The sequence below is a fragment of the Solanum stenotomum genome, chromosome 1 (assembly GCF_019186545.1).
Source record: "Solanum stenotomum isolate F172 chromosome 1, ASM1918654v1, whole genome shotgun sequence".
Lineage (NCBI taxonomy): Eukaryota > Viridiplantae > Streptophyta > Magnoliopsida > Solanales > Solanaceae > Solanum > Solanum stenotomum.
Window position 1 is genome coordinate 54,279,107 of NC_064282.1, and position 14,958 is coordinate 54,294,064.

The 14,958-nt window shown below is 33.5% G+C and overlaps 3 protein-coding genes across 4 annotated transcripts; 2 read left to right on the top strand and 1 right to left on the bottom strand.

The window, feature by feature from the left end:
* Positions 1-4,306: 4,306 nt before the first annotated feature.
* Positions 4,307-7,329, top strand: LOC125874891 (CASP-like protein 1). Its single transcript, XM_049555941.1, has 3 exons — positions 4,307-4,619; positions 6,441-6,567; positions 6,854-7,329. Exons 1-3 carry the CDS (start codon positions 4,378-4,380, stop codon positions 7,076-7,078), a joined length of 594 nt encoding a protein of 197 aa, XP_049411898.1. The 5' UTR covers positions 4,307-4,377; the 3' UTR covers positions 7,079-7,329.
* A 673-nt stretch (positions 7,330-8,002) lies between these two features.
* On the bottom strand, positions 8,003-10,668 carry LOC125874803 (divinyl chlorophyllide a 8-vinyl-reductase, chloroplastic). 2 transcript variants are annotated; one of them, XR_007447317.1, is made up of 2 exons: positions 9,174-10,668; positions 8,003-8,157 (listed from the first exon to the last, which is right to left on the bottom strand). XR_007447317.1 is itself a non-coding variant. In XM_049555839.1 (1 exon), exon 1 carries the CDS (start codon positions 10,487-10,489, stop codon positions 9,227-9,229), a length of 1,263 nt encoding a protein of 420 aa, XP_049411796.1. In that variant the 5' UTR covers positions 10,490-10,668; the 3' UTR covers positions 9,081-9,226. The 2 variants fall into 2 exon arrangements, 1 of the variants encoding a protein (XP_049411796.1); XM_049555839.1 differs by lacking the exon at positions 8,003-8,157 and having other exon boundaries at positions 9,081-10,668.
* A 1,237-nt stretch (positions 10,669-11,905) lies between these two features.
* Positions 11,906-14,537, top strand: LOC125874859 (uncharacterized). Its single transcript, XM_049555898.1, is given in 5 exon segments — positions 11,906-12,048; positions 12,432-12,575; positions 12,686-12,934; positions 14,081-14,194; positions 14,196-14,537. Coding segments are annotated over 5 exon segments (747 nt in total). The 5' UTR covers positions 11,906-11,976; the 3' UTR covers positions 14,364-14,537.
* Positions 14,538-14,958: the final 421 nt, after the last annotated feature.

Sequence of the window (14,958 nt, forward strand, 5' to 3'; positions counted from 1 at the left end):
GAAACAAAGAAAACTGAAAAGCTTAGCAAATGTAGAGTTGTTATCACTTGTAGCAATTGTCATGCAAAGAGCCATAATAAAAGAGGATGTCCTACTCCTCCAACTATTCCAAGTCAAATTGCAACAACTTCTACTCAGTCATAGATAAATGTAGCAATTGTCATTAATATTTAATTGAATATATGCTAATATGTTGTATTATCATAACCAAACCAAAACAAAAAATTAAAATTATAGATGACGGGCCAAATGGGGGGGAAGCCTCAAGGAAGCTAGAAGAGTCAAAACACGAGCAATAGGATAGAATTTCCTCAATAAAACCAAGTGAATGAAGGCTTGAATAGAGGAAAAGGCAGAGGAAGACGCAGATGAATGGGCAGAGGAAGGGGAGGCAAGGTAGACAAGAAAATCATAACACATGCAATGGAAGAAAGATGCCTTAACAAAACCAAGTGAATGAAGGCACGAATAGAGGAAGAGACAAAGGAATAGGTATGCCTCAAGAAAATTATGAGAATGAAGGCACTAGTGGTGGACAGGCTTTAAGACGTTTAAAAGGCCAAGAATGGTATGATTTTGGAGTATTGGTTGGTGATAATGGTTTTACAACTCTTAATGTAAGTACAAGCCCAAATTATTAATTAGATTAGAGATGTCATATACTTTTACTAACCTTTGTGGTTTATTTGTATAGCCTGGAATGCCAAGTAGAAGGGTTGTTGACATTGGTACAAGAGTTCCAAAGAGGTCTGATGAAGTTACTGGAGATATTGACTATCAACCATGTTTTGGAGTGAAATGAAAAGGAAAATTAGCCATTATCAGTAATAGACTTCAACAAATGAGGGGTGAAAAAAGAATTCAAACAAGATCTACAGTTGTTGCTATTAATCAAAGCCAAAGCAATTCAACTACAAATAAGACCAATGTTGCAGGGAAATAGTTGACTTCAGTGTTGTTATTGTTGTGTTATTTACACTTTCCTTGATACCAAACTATATTTTAGTGTATTATTAGGTATCAATTGTGTGTTGCCAAGTTTGTTTAGGCAACAACTCTCTTCTCTGGGACATTTAATCAAGTTGTATGAACTTTGAACTTTCAGTAAGGATGAAGTGAATTTTCATTTGTTACGGTGATTCTTGATATCAAACTATATTTTGGTGTATTATTGGGTATCAATTGTGTGTTGCCAAGTTTGTTTAGGCAATAACTCTCTTCTTTGTGACATTTAATCAAGTTATATCAACTTCAAACTTTCAGTAAGGATGAAGTGAAGTTCTCATTTGTTACGGTGATTGTCATTTTGATTAGTCTCTTTTGATTAAGTATGAAAGGAAGTTGGCAAAAGAGATTAGAGAAAAGGATCAAAATCATAATTTATGTTTGGGTTAAGAATCAAAGTAGTCTTTGTCTTTTAACATAAACCACTAATAGTCCTCTATGTTTCAAGAATTGGTACACTTTTTGTATTTTTTCTAAACATCTGTCTATTTTTTAACGGAGTTGTCTTCCTTTGCAAGCAAGAAAGCATAAACAAGATAATTTTATTTTCACCATTGCAAATCAGATTTTACCGTCTTCTTCGATAACTCCATTTTCACTTGTTGTAAACCAGATTTTCCCCTTCTTCTCCATAGTATCCATTCCTAATTCCATAACTTTGATTTTCCTATTATACAAACAAAAATCAAAATTTGAAGGAAATTTTAAGCACTTGAAGGAAATTCCTTCCGAGAATCACTATAAAGATATATATAGTTTTTTTAATATTTATAAAAACAAGTGAGCAAAGGAGAGAATTGTTCTACAAAATCTCATTCTACATACTCTGTGATCAACTCTAGTTGTATGTTCTTTCATAATTGTACTCATCGTAGGATTTCTTTTTCAAATCTTGCCGACGCTAACAAGTCTTTTCATTCTAGGTTGTCACTCTCATTTTTCCTGTACTTTTCTTCTGTCACTCTTCTTATCTAAGATATATACAATATAATTAAGTTGATTTATTTTTGTATTAATCTTTCTACCAAATTTTTGTTTCACATGTATATAATACATGAATTCGCAAAAGCAATAACAATGATAAAAATAATAATAAAAAACCCTAAGTAGGAGTTGATTCTCTGTCATTGTTGTGCCTCAACAACATAATTGCTTCCAAAAATCGACTAAGCTTTTAATGGAATTTGAATAAAATTTTAACTATAGGATTTGATTGAAGAAGAAAGGAAAGAGAAAATAGAATCGTGATGAGGAATTCAGAGGGACAAAAAAGATGAGTTTTGGGGGAAATTTTCTCACGTGCAAAAGATCCCCATTAAAAAATCAAATGGACGTTTGAAAGAATACTAAAAATGTACCAAAACATGAAGGACTATTACTGCTTCATATTAAAAGATAAGGATTACTTTGATTCTTAACTCAAATATAAAGGATGATTTTGATCCTTTACTCTATCAATTATTACTATCATCCACAAGAATTATCAGTCATCATCAACCATTAATGTTAATCACTCATATTAGCCATCATCATCCACTAGCTACTATCCACAATTATAAACATATTAACGATGGTATATATACTTTGATGATATCAACAGTTGTTCAGTGAATAAAACAAGGGGCGCAGTCATGTAAATAATTGGGCCGTTAATCCAATCAAAGTAAACATATTGAATTAAGTCCAACTTAGATAAATACTTTGTCTAATTTGTGTGATTTTCCCTTAGTTTTAGCTTTCTAAATTTTGCTTTTAAATTGGGCCTATTTGGGTCTAATCAACTCTAGAAACTAAATGGACCGAAAACATAAATTCAAACGTAAAATTCATGTTTTAATTTCATAACAAAGTCATTTTAATTATTTTTTTAATAAAAAAAATTAGTTAAATATGCGTAGTTTGATTTCAATTATTTTGGTGCACCTAATTATTGAAAAAAGTAATATTATTTGCTATTCAAATTCTGAACACCAGTATGTGAAATTTCTAACTACCAACATTACCTCCAATCAACACTCATAGCCACTACTATTAGCCAGCACCTTCACCATCACCAACCGCCGTCTAATTTTTAAAAAATATTCTATTAACATAGTATTTTATTTGATTCTGTATTTATTAATTTTAAAATAGAACAAATTTATTTATTCAGATATTGAGATTAAAAAACAATTTTAATTATTTTGTATTTCAAAGCTTGATTCAACATCTTAATATTCAAATTATACTTCAATTAAAATACTTAAATGTCACTCCATTAATATCTTTTATTTCATTTATGTATTTAAATTCAAATATTTCAATCTTAATAAAATCAATAACGTAAATGACACGGACCCAAAATTAAAAGGAGATAAAATCAAACAAGTCCAATCATTTGCTAGGAAATGTTGAAAATAACGTTTAGTTAATTAGTTGAACAAACTAGGCCCCTTTATCATTATCCTCTGTCAATTCTCTTTTGGTATTACCATAGTTAGTAGTTACCTCAAGTAAAAATATATACCTAAATTTCTCATGAACAAGTCCCATCAACCTTAATTTACTCAAGTAATGTCACAACATTGATGAGGAAAAGGTACCCTAGACTATGATCGAAATTTCAGAGACACACCTTAACTAAACTAAGGTCCTATTACCCCTGAACCCTTTTTTTTTTTTGTAATTTTGTACACCTTTTTGGCTTATGTGACATCCAAATATCTTCCACGCGCCTCAATTGCGTGGAGTCACAGAATGTGCCACGTAAGCCAAAAGGTGTACAATTTTTTTTAAATGAGTTCAGGGGGTAATAAGACATTAGTTTAGTTAAGGTGTGTCTCTGGGATTTCGGTCATAGTAGAGAGGATACTTGTGCCTTGTCCCACTTTGATGGTGGAAAAAAAAAATATCACTATTGATGCTGAGGAAAAAGGGAAGTTAGGTAAAATGGGTGATTCATCTAATTACAAAAGATTTTAATGATTAATTAGACTATAAGAAAGTGTTAAAGTTCAAGATAATCATTAAATCATTTTCAACTTTATGTAAATTAAGATTCGAGTCCTTCACGTACAAAATTGGACATAAACATCAACAAGAAACCTAATTATATAATGTATGATTATGATTCTATATCAATCCTAGCGTCACGAATAATTTCCACATCGTTTGAACACTAACGTAGTCGAACTAACATCAATATAATTGTGTTTTATTATCCAATTAATCAATAAAACTTGGCGTGTGGGCAATTCCAACTACCTTAATTAGATTAAGTTAAAAAAAAACTCTATAAATATCACTATCTATTGTGTTGATTAGTCACTAATTAACTTAATTATCACTCATTACATATTTTTTTATTTTTTGTACCTCTAGTGTTGTGTATCTATGGCTAGTGAACCTGAAAAGGTTGTTCCCCCAGTAGAAGCTCCGGTGGCGGAGCCAGAAAAGGCAGCTCTGCCACCGAGTACAACTCGGCCCACTGACTACTTTGCGGTGGCCGATGTGGTGTTAAGGTTGTTAGTGTTTGCTTCGGCGCTTGTGTCTGTGGTGGTCATGTCAACTAGTAAGGAAACTGAAATGCTCCCATACCCTCGTCCTGCTAAGTTCACTGAATCACCAGCACTCATGTAAGTTTTACGTATCTTTGTTTTGGTCAACATGCAGCAGAGTCAGGATTTTTACTAAGAGTTCCGAAATATAAAAAGTAAAGAGGCTTTGGGAGGCCAACATACTGTATGGGAAAAAGATTGATGTGCTTCGGCAAACAATGTAATACTAACATGTTTGGCCAAGGTTTTGGGAGGCCAAAAATGCTTATTGTTTTGTTTTCAGAAAGCGCTTATTTAAAAAAATTGAAATGCTTGACTTAGCTTTTAGGAGAATGTAAGTGTTACGAGGGGAGTAGAAGTTCTTTTTTGGAGAAGCCAAAAAAAGTAGCTTCTTCTTCAAAGGAACTTTTCTAAAAAGCTTTTGAGAAATATACATTTAGAAATACGTGTAACAAGCTTGATCAAACACTAATTGTCACTCACAAGTGTTTTAAAAAATTATATTGATCAAACATAATTTGTATTTCATCAAAAGTACTTTTTGAACCATCATCTTTTAGAAGAGCACTTAAAATAAATTGATTTCAAAAGTTTGTTCAAACAAGCTATAAGTGAAAGTTGTGATTAAATTTAAGAAACCTTAAATAAATTGTCATGCTATTATAGCAGATAATACCAATAGTAGGACTTGCTAATAAATTTTGAAAATACAATATTACTAAGAGTACGTTTTGATTGACTTAAAACAATAGCTTTTAAATAAAAAAAAATAAAAAATCATATTTAAATTACTTTTAAGTAAAAAAAAAAAAAAGTTGGGGGAAACCTACTTTTGTTTTTTTAAGTCATTTTTACTTATTTTAAGTTATTTTTAAATTTATCAAACACTTTCAAAAGCTGAATTGACTTAAAAATATATTTGACAAACAGTTAAGTCAATCCAAACAGAGTCTAACAAGAAAAAATACTCATTTAATTTGGTCATGCGTTGAGAAGATGGTACTAATTGGTACGTAAGAGAAACTATTGAAATAAGAAAGATTGTGAGTTTTCTCTCGAGTAGGGTTCGAATTCATGTTGTGTGCGTAACTCACACGTCACTGCTATGCTCTTACAGCTAGACTAAGGCCCGTGGTCATAAATGAAATATCTTAGTTACACTCTTAGTGTTTACACCTAAATATTATAATTTACTATAGTTTTATATGTCATGAATTAAGATGAGAAAATAAATTAATTACCTATAGTTTTGTTGGCAGTGTATGTGAAAACATGTTGCATGTATAATTTAGTTTGATGTAAAACGCATAACTTTTTACCATTATCTGCTGGAACTCGATTTATAGGACTTCTTGCCGCCTTAACTTGAGACGATAATAAATTCGAGATTATTTTAAGCTGATGCACAGAGTATTTCGCATTCACCTAGTCCTCACTATTTTTTTCCTTTTTTTTTTTTCTTGTTGTTCTTAATATTGACTGGAACTTTGTATATTTATTTTCCTTTGAATAAATGCAGAACGGGGTGGTTGCAATTTGCAAAGCCAACTTTTTCTTCATGTATATCTATTCTTTTCGAATTTTGAATAATAAATCTGAAAATATGATTAGAAAACAATTAGCAAGTAGATTTGCAGCTGCCTCAACTGGCAAAATTATATTTTTGGACTCACATCTCATAATTAGGATTCTGTCAAAATTTCTTATTTTTATAGTATCATTTAATGCATAATATATCTTGACACTTAACTATACTGTTTCGCCTTCCTTATTTTTTCTTGTTTATCTTTTTTTATTATTCATTTTGACTATAATTAATATTGATCAAAATTGAACTTTAATTTCTAACTAATTTTAAAAAAAAAAACTAGCTAATCCTGATGAATTTATGTGTTGCAGCTATTTTGTAGCAGCACTCTCTGTGGCTGGTTTCTTCAGCCTAATTACTACACTAGGCTCATTGTACTCCCTCATCAAGCCTGGTTGCTGTGCAAAGATCATTTCCCACTTCATTGTCATTGATGTGGTAAGTTCTGATCGCCTTTTTCTTCAACGATAAATTAAGATGGAATTAGGTATCTCCAAGGTAGTGTGTGTTGTGCTTGAGGCCTCTCGAGCGCCTTCTGTTGTATCACTATTTCCATACAATGGTTTTAGGAAGTAGGTTATGAAATTTTGGTATGGACTATACTATCACAGTCAAGACACGCGAGGAGTACTTAGAATATTGTTCACTGTCACTATGGCATGTTTATTGATTAAATCTTGAGTTTACCACAACTCACTAGCTTAATGTTTGTGTAAACTGGCAGCTTTTGCTAGGAATAGTGGCATCAGCAACCGGAGCAGCAGGATCGGTGACTTACATAGGACTAAAAGGCAACACTTATGTGGGGTGGGGAAAGATTTGCACACTGTATGGCAAGTTCTGCAGATACCTTGGAGCTTCTATAGGAGTCTCATTGTTCGCGAGTGTTATGCTTGTGCTACTTGTTCTCCTCTCTGTATACTCCCTTTCTAAGAAGATACCAAAGTGACTAGTCAGCTATTGAAAAGTGAATTCTTGATGTATAGCAGAACATCCCTTGGTAAATGTCAGTATGTGAAAGTGTGTTTGTATGTATTGTTCAAATTTGGGTTCTCTGTATGTTTTGGCCATTTTTTTGTGCAGTTGGTGAAAGTAGACATTGCACCAGTTCTTGTATATGAATTCATTCATGTAATTGTATTGATGTTGAACAGAAAGTTCCCGACTTACATTCTCTATCTTCGATCAATTCTTATCATACAGCAGAGGGCCAAAAGCATTTTGGAGTCAATTGTGGTAAATTGCCAGTTAAGCAGGTAAAATATGAAGACTGGCTAAGACTATCTAGGACTTGATTAGATTTATCTTTGAAGCTTATCGATACTTGAGGCTTCATATTCATCATGGGCCCTAAATTTAAGACAGGATGTTTTGATGAGGCCTAAATCCTATAGCAACCTTGAATGAACACCTCAAATATTAAACAGAACTCGATATAAATGAGAAACTATAACGTGATCGATGAAATCGTGAGAATTGGCATCTATTGGGATACAAGTAACACTAGTACATCTATTGAAACAATGGAACATTTCCAGTACCTATACTCATAGACTAGCAGTGCATGCATAATCTTCTGAATAAATAGTTCAAAGAAAAAGAAGAAAAAAACTATAACGTTGGAGAACGTCCAGAATCGGATAAACATATCTGTTCAAACTAGCCAAGAAAAAGACATCTAATTCTTATGCATCCACTTGCTTTCATACCTATAATCTACATAATTATCCTTATCTAGATTTTGAGTAAAATTACTCTCAGGATTATTTTTCCGACAAGCATTAACCTTACCATATCAATGTAATGAAAGAAACATTTCCAAAATAAGACAAACCAGAGTAATAGTAAACCTTTATAGGATGCAAGTTTCATTATATTAAGATAGCAAACAGAGAAGTACTTCAAGTCAAAAGTATAAACAATCTTAAATATCCTATGGAGTGTAACGTAGGGCACATATCACCCTTATCTTTTTCGCTCAGGAACCCTGCTATATACTTGTGGAAGCATAAGACAAGTAAATACCACCTACAATTACATAGATTGAACCAACTGATGAGAGAAAACTTAAAAGAAGGATGATGAAGAAGGGAACCTTATTAGTAATTGCTAATTAGTCAGAAACAAATAACAAGCATGAGTTTTACAGATAAAATGCTCTCTATGTACTCTACCTCAATTTTAACACCTCATCTTAAACCAACAAAACCTGGTCATTGCAGGCAAATTAAGTCAACCGTGATTGCAATAACCAGTCCTAAAAACAACGTGTATTAGTTAACTCGTATAAAGTTGTTTCAATACTTATTAGTATATATTATCAGAGAATAAGATCTAATCACAAACAGAAAGACATCAAATAAACATCACCTTTTGAGTACATCCAATTGTCTCATAATTAATCACTCCAGCTCATTAGAAATTTAAGTTTGAAAGGGAGAAGGTTTTTCCCAGTTCAGTTATATCTCTCCCAAGTTTGCACGAAATTCCATCAAGGGGAGTTGCAAGGTAGTTATCTAACTGTTTACACAAAACTACTAGAGAGATCACCCTTTTATCACTTAACTGGCTCCCTCTCCACCATTCTGGTCTTTGACATTACCCTCGAAAATGGATTAATTAAATTGGTCACATGGTATAAAATTTACCTTTTGATATCTTAAAATACCACTAATATGGCTAACTATAGCAGATCCTATAAAATGCAGTTTGACAACTGGGCAGTTTCCATAATTTGTTTGCAGAAATAGAACTCTCTTATTTGAGACAACTCTGTTCAACAGCAGTTTTACTCCACCATCTGTTCTCTAGCAGATCCTAGAGTTGCAGTTCGATGGTAGGATAGTTTCCATATTCTGTATGCAGGAAAAGAATTCTCTAATTTGACACCACTAGTTACAGAAAGTAACAACTGAGATATGTGCACATTATAAGTAAGCTGCTTAACATTCCAAAATGTAGCATGTATTCATATTAGAGTATAATTTGCACATAAATAAATTGTGAACTTATCAATATCTGCTACAGCCGGACAAACTGCATACATCAAAATCGATTTGTCGGAGAGTAGCTAGTTAAGACTTCTTTGATGGAGTATTTAGAATATTGTTTGCTCCCCCAACTCCTGACCAGCCATTCCTTCTTTCAGTACTCTTTGAAAAAAATCTTCCAATGTATCATTTCCATAGCTTGGTGTTGCCTCAGCATTATATTCCCCAGTCTCAGGATCCCAAATCAACATGCTCTCAGCTGCATAATACCTCCCAATCTTCCCAAACTCGGCCGCATCTTCCAACGAAGGAAATATTTTTACAAGGAAGTCGAGAAATCCAATTGCAAAATCCATTATTTCAATTGGCACCTTGAGAAATTTGGGTTCTTTCCCCACAAGTTTAAACAACATTTCCCCTTGTTCTAATGGTGTCAATGCCTTCCCAGGTCCTCCAATTGGCAAGACCTGATTGATTTTATCCTCTTTCAGTACACAATCAGCAATAAAAGAAGCTAAATCTTGCTCGCTTATCGGCTTGCAAGCGCACAACTTTCCATCCCCAAACATCACATAAGGTTTCCCATCTTTCACCAATTCAACCTGACCTCCTAAGCTCTTGAAAAATGCAGTAGGTCTAACAATACTATAAGTAAATCCATTATCTTCTTCAGTTTCTTTCATCAATTCCGCCTCAAATTTCAGCTTAGCTCTTTGAAATTCAAGAAGGGGCTTTTGCACACAAATTGCAGACAGCAAAACAAAGTGTGAAGCCCCAAACTTCCTCCCAGCAACAAGACTATTCTTTGTGGCCTCATAATCAATATTCCAAGAATCTTTTACCCCACCATTTCGACTAGCAAGGCAAGACACAACAACATCAATTGAAACCCCTAAACCTTGTACACTTTTCTCCAAAGTCTCCAAATTGGTAACATCAGAAAAACACACATTAGCTCCATTTAACTGTTCCAAGGTATCATCTTTACTATTCTTTCCTTTAATACCACTTTTTTCTCTAGCCACAGCTATAACATTGAAGCCTCTACTAGTTAACTCCTTAACCACAAATTTCCCAATGTACCCAGTTGAACCCACAACTAAAACATTGATATCTTTTGGATTTTTACCTCTGAAAGAAATGTTGGAGGTTTCAACAGTAGAGGCAGCTGAAGCTATGATGGGTTTAAGTTTTCTTGAACTAACTCTAAAGGGTCTTCCAGATACATTGACAGAAAGAAAAGGAGTAGCATAAGGGACTGTTCTTACCTGAACATGATTGATGAAATGAGATGAAAAAAGTTGCCTAAAGTAATGATCTTTAGTTGATTGAAGAAGTGTGAGTCCACTGGAAGGAGCAAAAAGAGACATTTTCCTCAACTAGTTCAAGAAACTTGGATGCTGGCCAAGAATTCTGGTGGTCTTAATCAGTAGCATTTCATAGGAAAAATAAAATTTTGATGACAATGGAAGTTGAGCTCATCATGCTAGAATTAGAATGATTGGTTGAAATTGGAGGGGAGAACCTGGAGAATCTTTATCCTGTCCAAAAGCAATAAATCCATTGGGCCTTGGATCTTTTATCTCGGGGCAAATGACGGTAACTTACATGGATCTCATTAATTTAAGAGTTAATTATGTAAATACACTTTAATTTGTAATATTATGTGTCTTATCAAATTTTGGTGTGCCCAAATATATGTATCTTGGAATACATGAGTCAAAATTGAATATAATTTATTCTACATACATTGTATTCAAATAAAATCGCATATATCTAGGATACATAACAAATCTCTCTTGCCTCTCTTTCATCTCGCTCTCACATGTATCTGATATTTCAGATACATGTGAATCATACTAGATACACACAAATACATGTATCTAGTGTGTATTTAGTGTGATTCGGATGTATCTGAGATACACTCGCCTTCCTCCTTATTTTAGTGTATTCGTTAGAAAAAATGTATTTAAATGAATCTCCCTCAATATATGGTAGAAAACTCTTAATTAATAGTAAGATTGTATTATGAAAGTATAGATAACAATAATATATATAATAGTGATTCCGAAAATGATTCGTTGTTGTCCATCATCCATTAACAAAGAATTTTACAACCCAAAAGCCTAAAAATGGCCCAATCTGAATTTTACTGGTTTCTTGGTAAAATTTCCTTAATCAGAAGTGATTACATTTCACTTACACAGTTACACGATGAATCGAGAAAAGGACAAAGTTGAATAAAATAATTATTCATTTTGTATAAAGTTGACAAATTAATGTGCGACTCCGATAAAACAAAAGTACTTTATGAGAGATTAACAACATTAACCTGTAACGATCTTAAAAAATCAAACACAAGAAAATACATAATCATTTTTACCATTAACTTGTTACTATAAATTTAGAGAATTAAAATGTGTAGTTGAATACTCCCTCCGTCCCTTTTTAGTTGTCCACTTTAGAAATGATACACAGATTAAGGCAACAATGATTAGCACAGTGAAGTTACAATTTTACCCTTATGACAACTTTTCACTTCAAAATTACAACCACTTATTTGAATTCAAGTGAAATAAATTGGAGGGAAACAACATACACCTTTACAATTTTCAAGAAGTGTAAATAAGGGTATAATAGGAAAAAATTTGTTGTCCTTTCTTGATTTGTCAAAATGGACAACTAAATAGAGACAACTAAAAAAGGAAATATGGACAAGTAAATAGGGACGGAGGGAGTAATTTATTTTATGGATGATGGCACGTGTTTGATGACGTAGCAGGATGGTGAACATCATCTCTTTTTCCCAAATGGACACGCATTTTAGCTTCGCTGAGCAGAAAAATTCTGAGCTTCGATGGACTCATCCTTGTCTTCACAAGAATCAATTCCCAATGATATTGCCCTCAAAATAGCTTCTTCTCTTCAGGTAATCCTATTTTTTTCCTTAAAGAGGTTGAATTTTTCCATTTTCTTATTGTCGGCAGTCGGTTGTTATGGAAATTTTTCTTGTTTCCTTTAAAATTACTTGCTATCTCATTCAGATTATCCGGAATTGAATTTATTGTTTTCTGTCTTGTGTTGAGTGTTGAAATGGTTTTCTTTTCTTGATTTTGCTACTTTGTCAGAATTAATTGGTTTTCTGATTACTGGGTTGTGTTGAAAATCGTTTTCTTCTTCATATTTTTTGTTTAAAAAAATTACTATGTTGAATTTCTGGTTTGTTAAAAATTGTTTTCTTCCTATTTTTCCAGCTTCCTGATTTTGCTACTTTATTAGAATTAATTTGCTTTTTGAACTATAATTTTGAAGGTAGGTGATCTTTGCTCGTTGGGAAGTTGTTCTCGGTTTTGGTGGGAGCTGTGTGGGTCTGATTATATATGGGAATCTCTTTGTAAAAAAAGATGGCCTGCTCTTGCTCTTAAGATTGAGTCTTATAATAACCAGCCCCATGAGGTTAGTATAACTAAATGCATATTTGACCCAAATCTGTCCCATTTTGGTTTGAATTGATCAGTCAGTCACCTTGTATCTTGATGCAAAGAGTGGTCTACCTAAAAATGCAGGAATGGAGAGTATTCTATATTAGGAAGCACAATGAAATGGCAGGAAAAGCAAAAGGCGTAATTGATTTTGTCAATCGCTGTTTGGCATTTGAGTCGATTGAGGTGGGGCATTATCTGAAAGCAGTAAGAGATCTGGATTCGATCCTTTTTGGGTTTGAAGATGTCTATACATTCTTCCTTAAATCCAAGCACAATGTGCTGCTGAACTTGATTGGTTTGCACTATTGCCTTATCTGGCTTGGTTTGCCGGTAATCAAATGCCCTGCTTTTCGCTACGAATTTGTTTCATTACTTTATTGCTTTTGTTAACACCGGATTTTTCTTTATGTTGTCTGTGAATTAAGTGTTAATGCCACTTGAATCTTTTTACATGATGAACTTTGCTGGAAATAAATGACATATTTTATTTGTGTTGTACTGCTTGAGCTGCCGTAAGAGCTAGATCTTTTCGTTGACTCATATTACCACAGTCTTTTTGCCGTGGTTTAAAACTTTCTATTGTCCTTCGCGGGAGGTGGAATACTTTCAACTGTGCACTGTAAATAGATTTGAGTTTGTATTCTAGCTAGTTGAAGTATCAAAAAGTTAGTAAGTCTCAACTCATGATATTGGAGTGAAGTAGTTATTATGTTGCTTGGATTCTTCCAAAAATATCAATGGATGCGTGTCTGATTCTCCAAAAGTAATTCATTTTTGGAGAATCCAACACGGGTGTAGCATCGAAAGTGAAGAGTATGCGCAACTTAAGCCACTCACTTATTTGTTCTTTCTTGTGTGGTTCAATGTTTGATTTATTTCTTTTGTACAAATATTGATTCTTCTCCTGATAGACATATTGCATCCTAAAGTGGATGTACATGCTGAAATACAACCTAATTAATATGTTGCCTCCCCCTCTCTCTCACTGCATTTTAGCGGGACTCACCATTTTGGTATACTATATTGAGGATCACAAAACTCCTACCTAGTGCAACTGAAGCTAATTTAGACATTAATATCTATAGCTTATGGTTGTAAGTTAGACCATGTAAAAATGTGGTCACTGCAGCGAAAATGATTTAATTGGTTAGCCAGAGTACGGTTTGGTTGTAGCTGCTTCCAGTTAGTGTTAGCCTTACGAGTTATGTGCTCTCTCCATCTTCTGTGGATGGTGCAATTGGCACTAATGTCTGTGTTTATCTATATCAGTGATTAAACATGATCTAGTATCAGGCGTATGGTCTACGTTATGGAGGAAGTTACACTTCCAAGACTTGCAGAATTAGTCTAAGATTAAGCAGGCCCTCTTGGTCATCTGTTGTTGAGTAAAATTCTATTCTCGTGGACTATGAATTGTGTTTCTTTAACCTGGAATTAGCTTATTGAAGTTATTTGATGTTCATTCTTATCTACTAGGGTGAATGTGTCATGGAAATCCTAAATAACAGCAATATCTCACAAAGGGAAGTACGTGTACAATGGTGGAAGCTTGGGAGGTGGTTGTTTGGCTTTCGCCTGCGTGATGAATTAAAAAATCACACGTACCGTGTCTTTAGAAGATCTTGCAACAGGGAGGGAGGAAGAAGTTCTTGGGGTACTTCATCGAGGTGCGGTACATGAGGTGATACGAGTTCAGATCTCAGAAGCTAAACCTGAATACACATCCTGGTCATTCCAGAACGTACAAAACGCAAACTAGTAAATATTAGTGTTATCTATCATGTGTACATCATTTTGTAAATATTTCAACTAAACTCGTGAATAATTGTGAACTCTCTTACAATGTATCCTTTTATATTTATGTTGTTGTGAATAATGAAATCTCTCAGTGTAAGGAAGAATGTATTAAATGTAAATTTGATGGTTATGGCTTGTAAAAAGCTGCAATACTGCATTGTGTGCGTAATCTTCCGGTCATGATCAGTAGTAGTTGATCTTGTGTTTGTTTCTGTTGTTTAGTTTGTTAGAGACAACCAATATGATATAGGTAAAGAAAGTGTTCTTAACCCCTCATCACGTTTGGCACTTAAGACCCTATGATCAGTTTTTCTGCAAGTCAACTGGCAATTTGGTGTCAATGGCAACAATTGAAAGTAGATAGAGGAGTTTCATGATCTATTCTTGTCAATGGCAACAATTGATAGATGTGAAGAAACCATTTGAAACACAAACATCATTTCATCTTTCGAATATCTCTGTTTTTTCAATCAAATACATGAAAGGGACACATACATCTTTGGTAAAGTTTTTACACAATTGGGAGATTGAAACTCAACAACTGTTTTATTTTTACA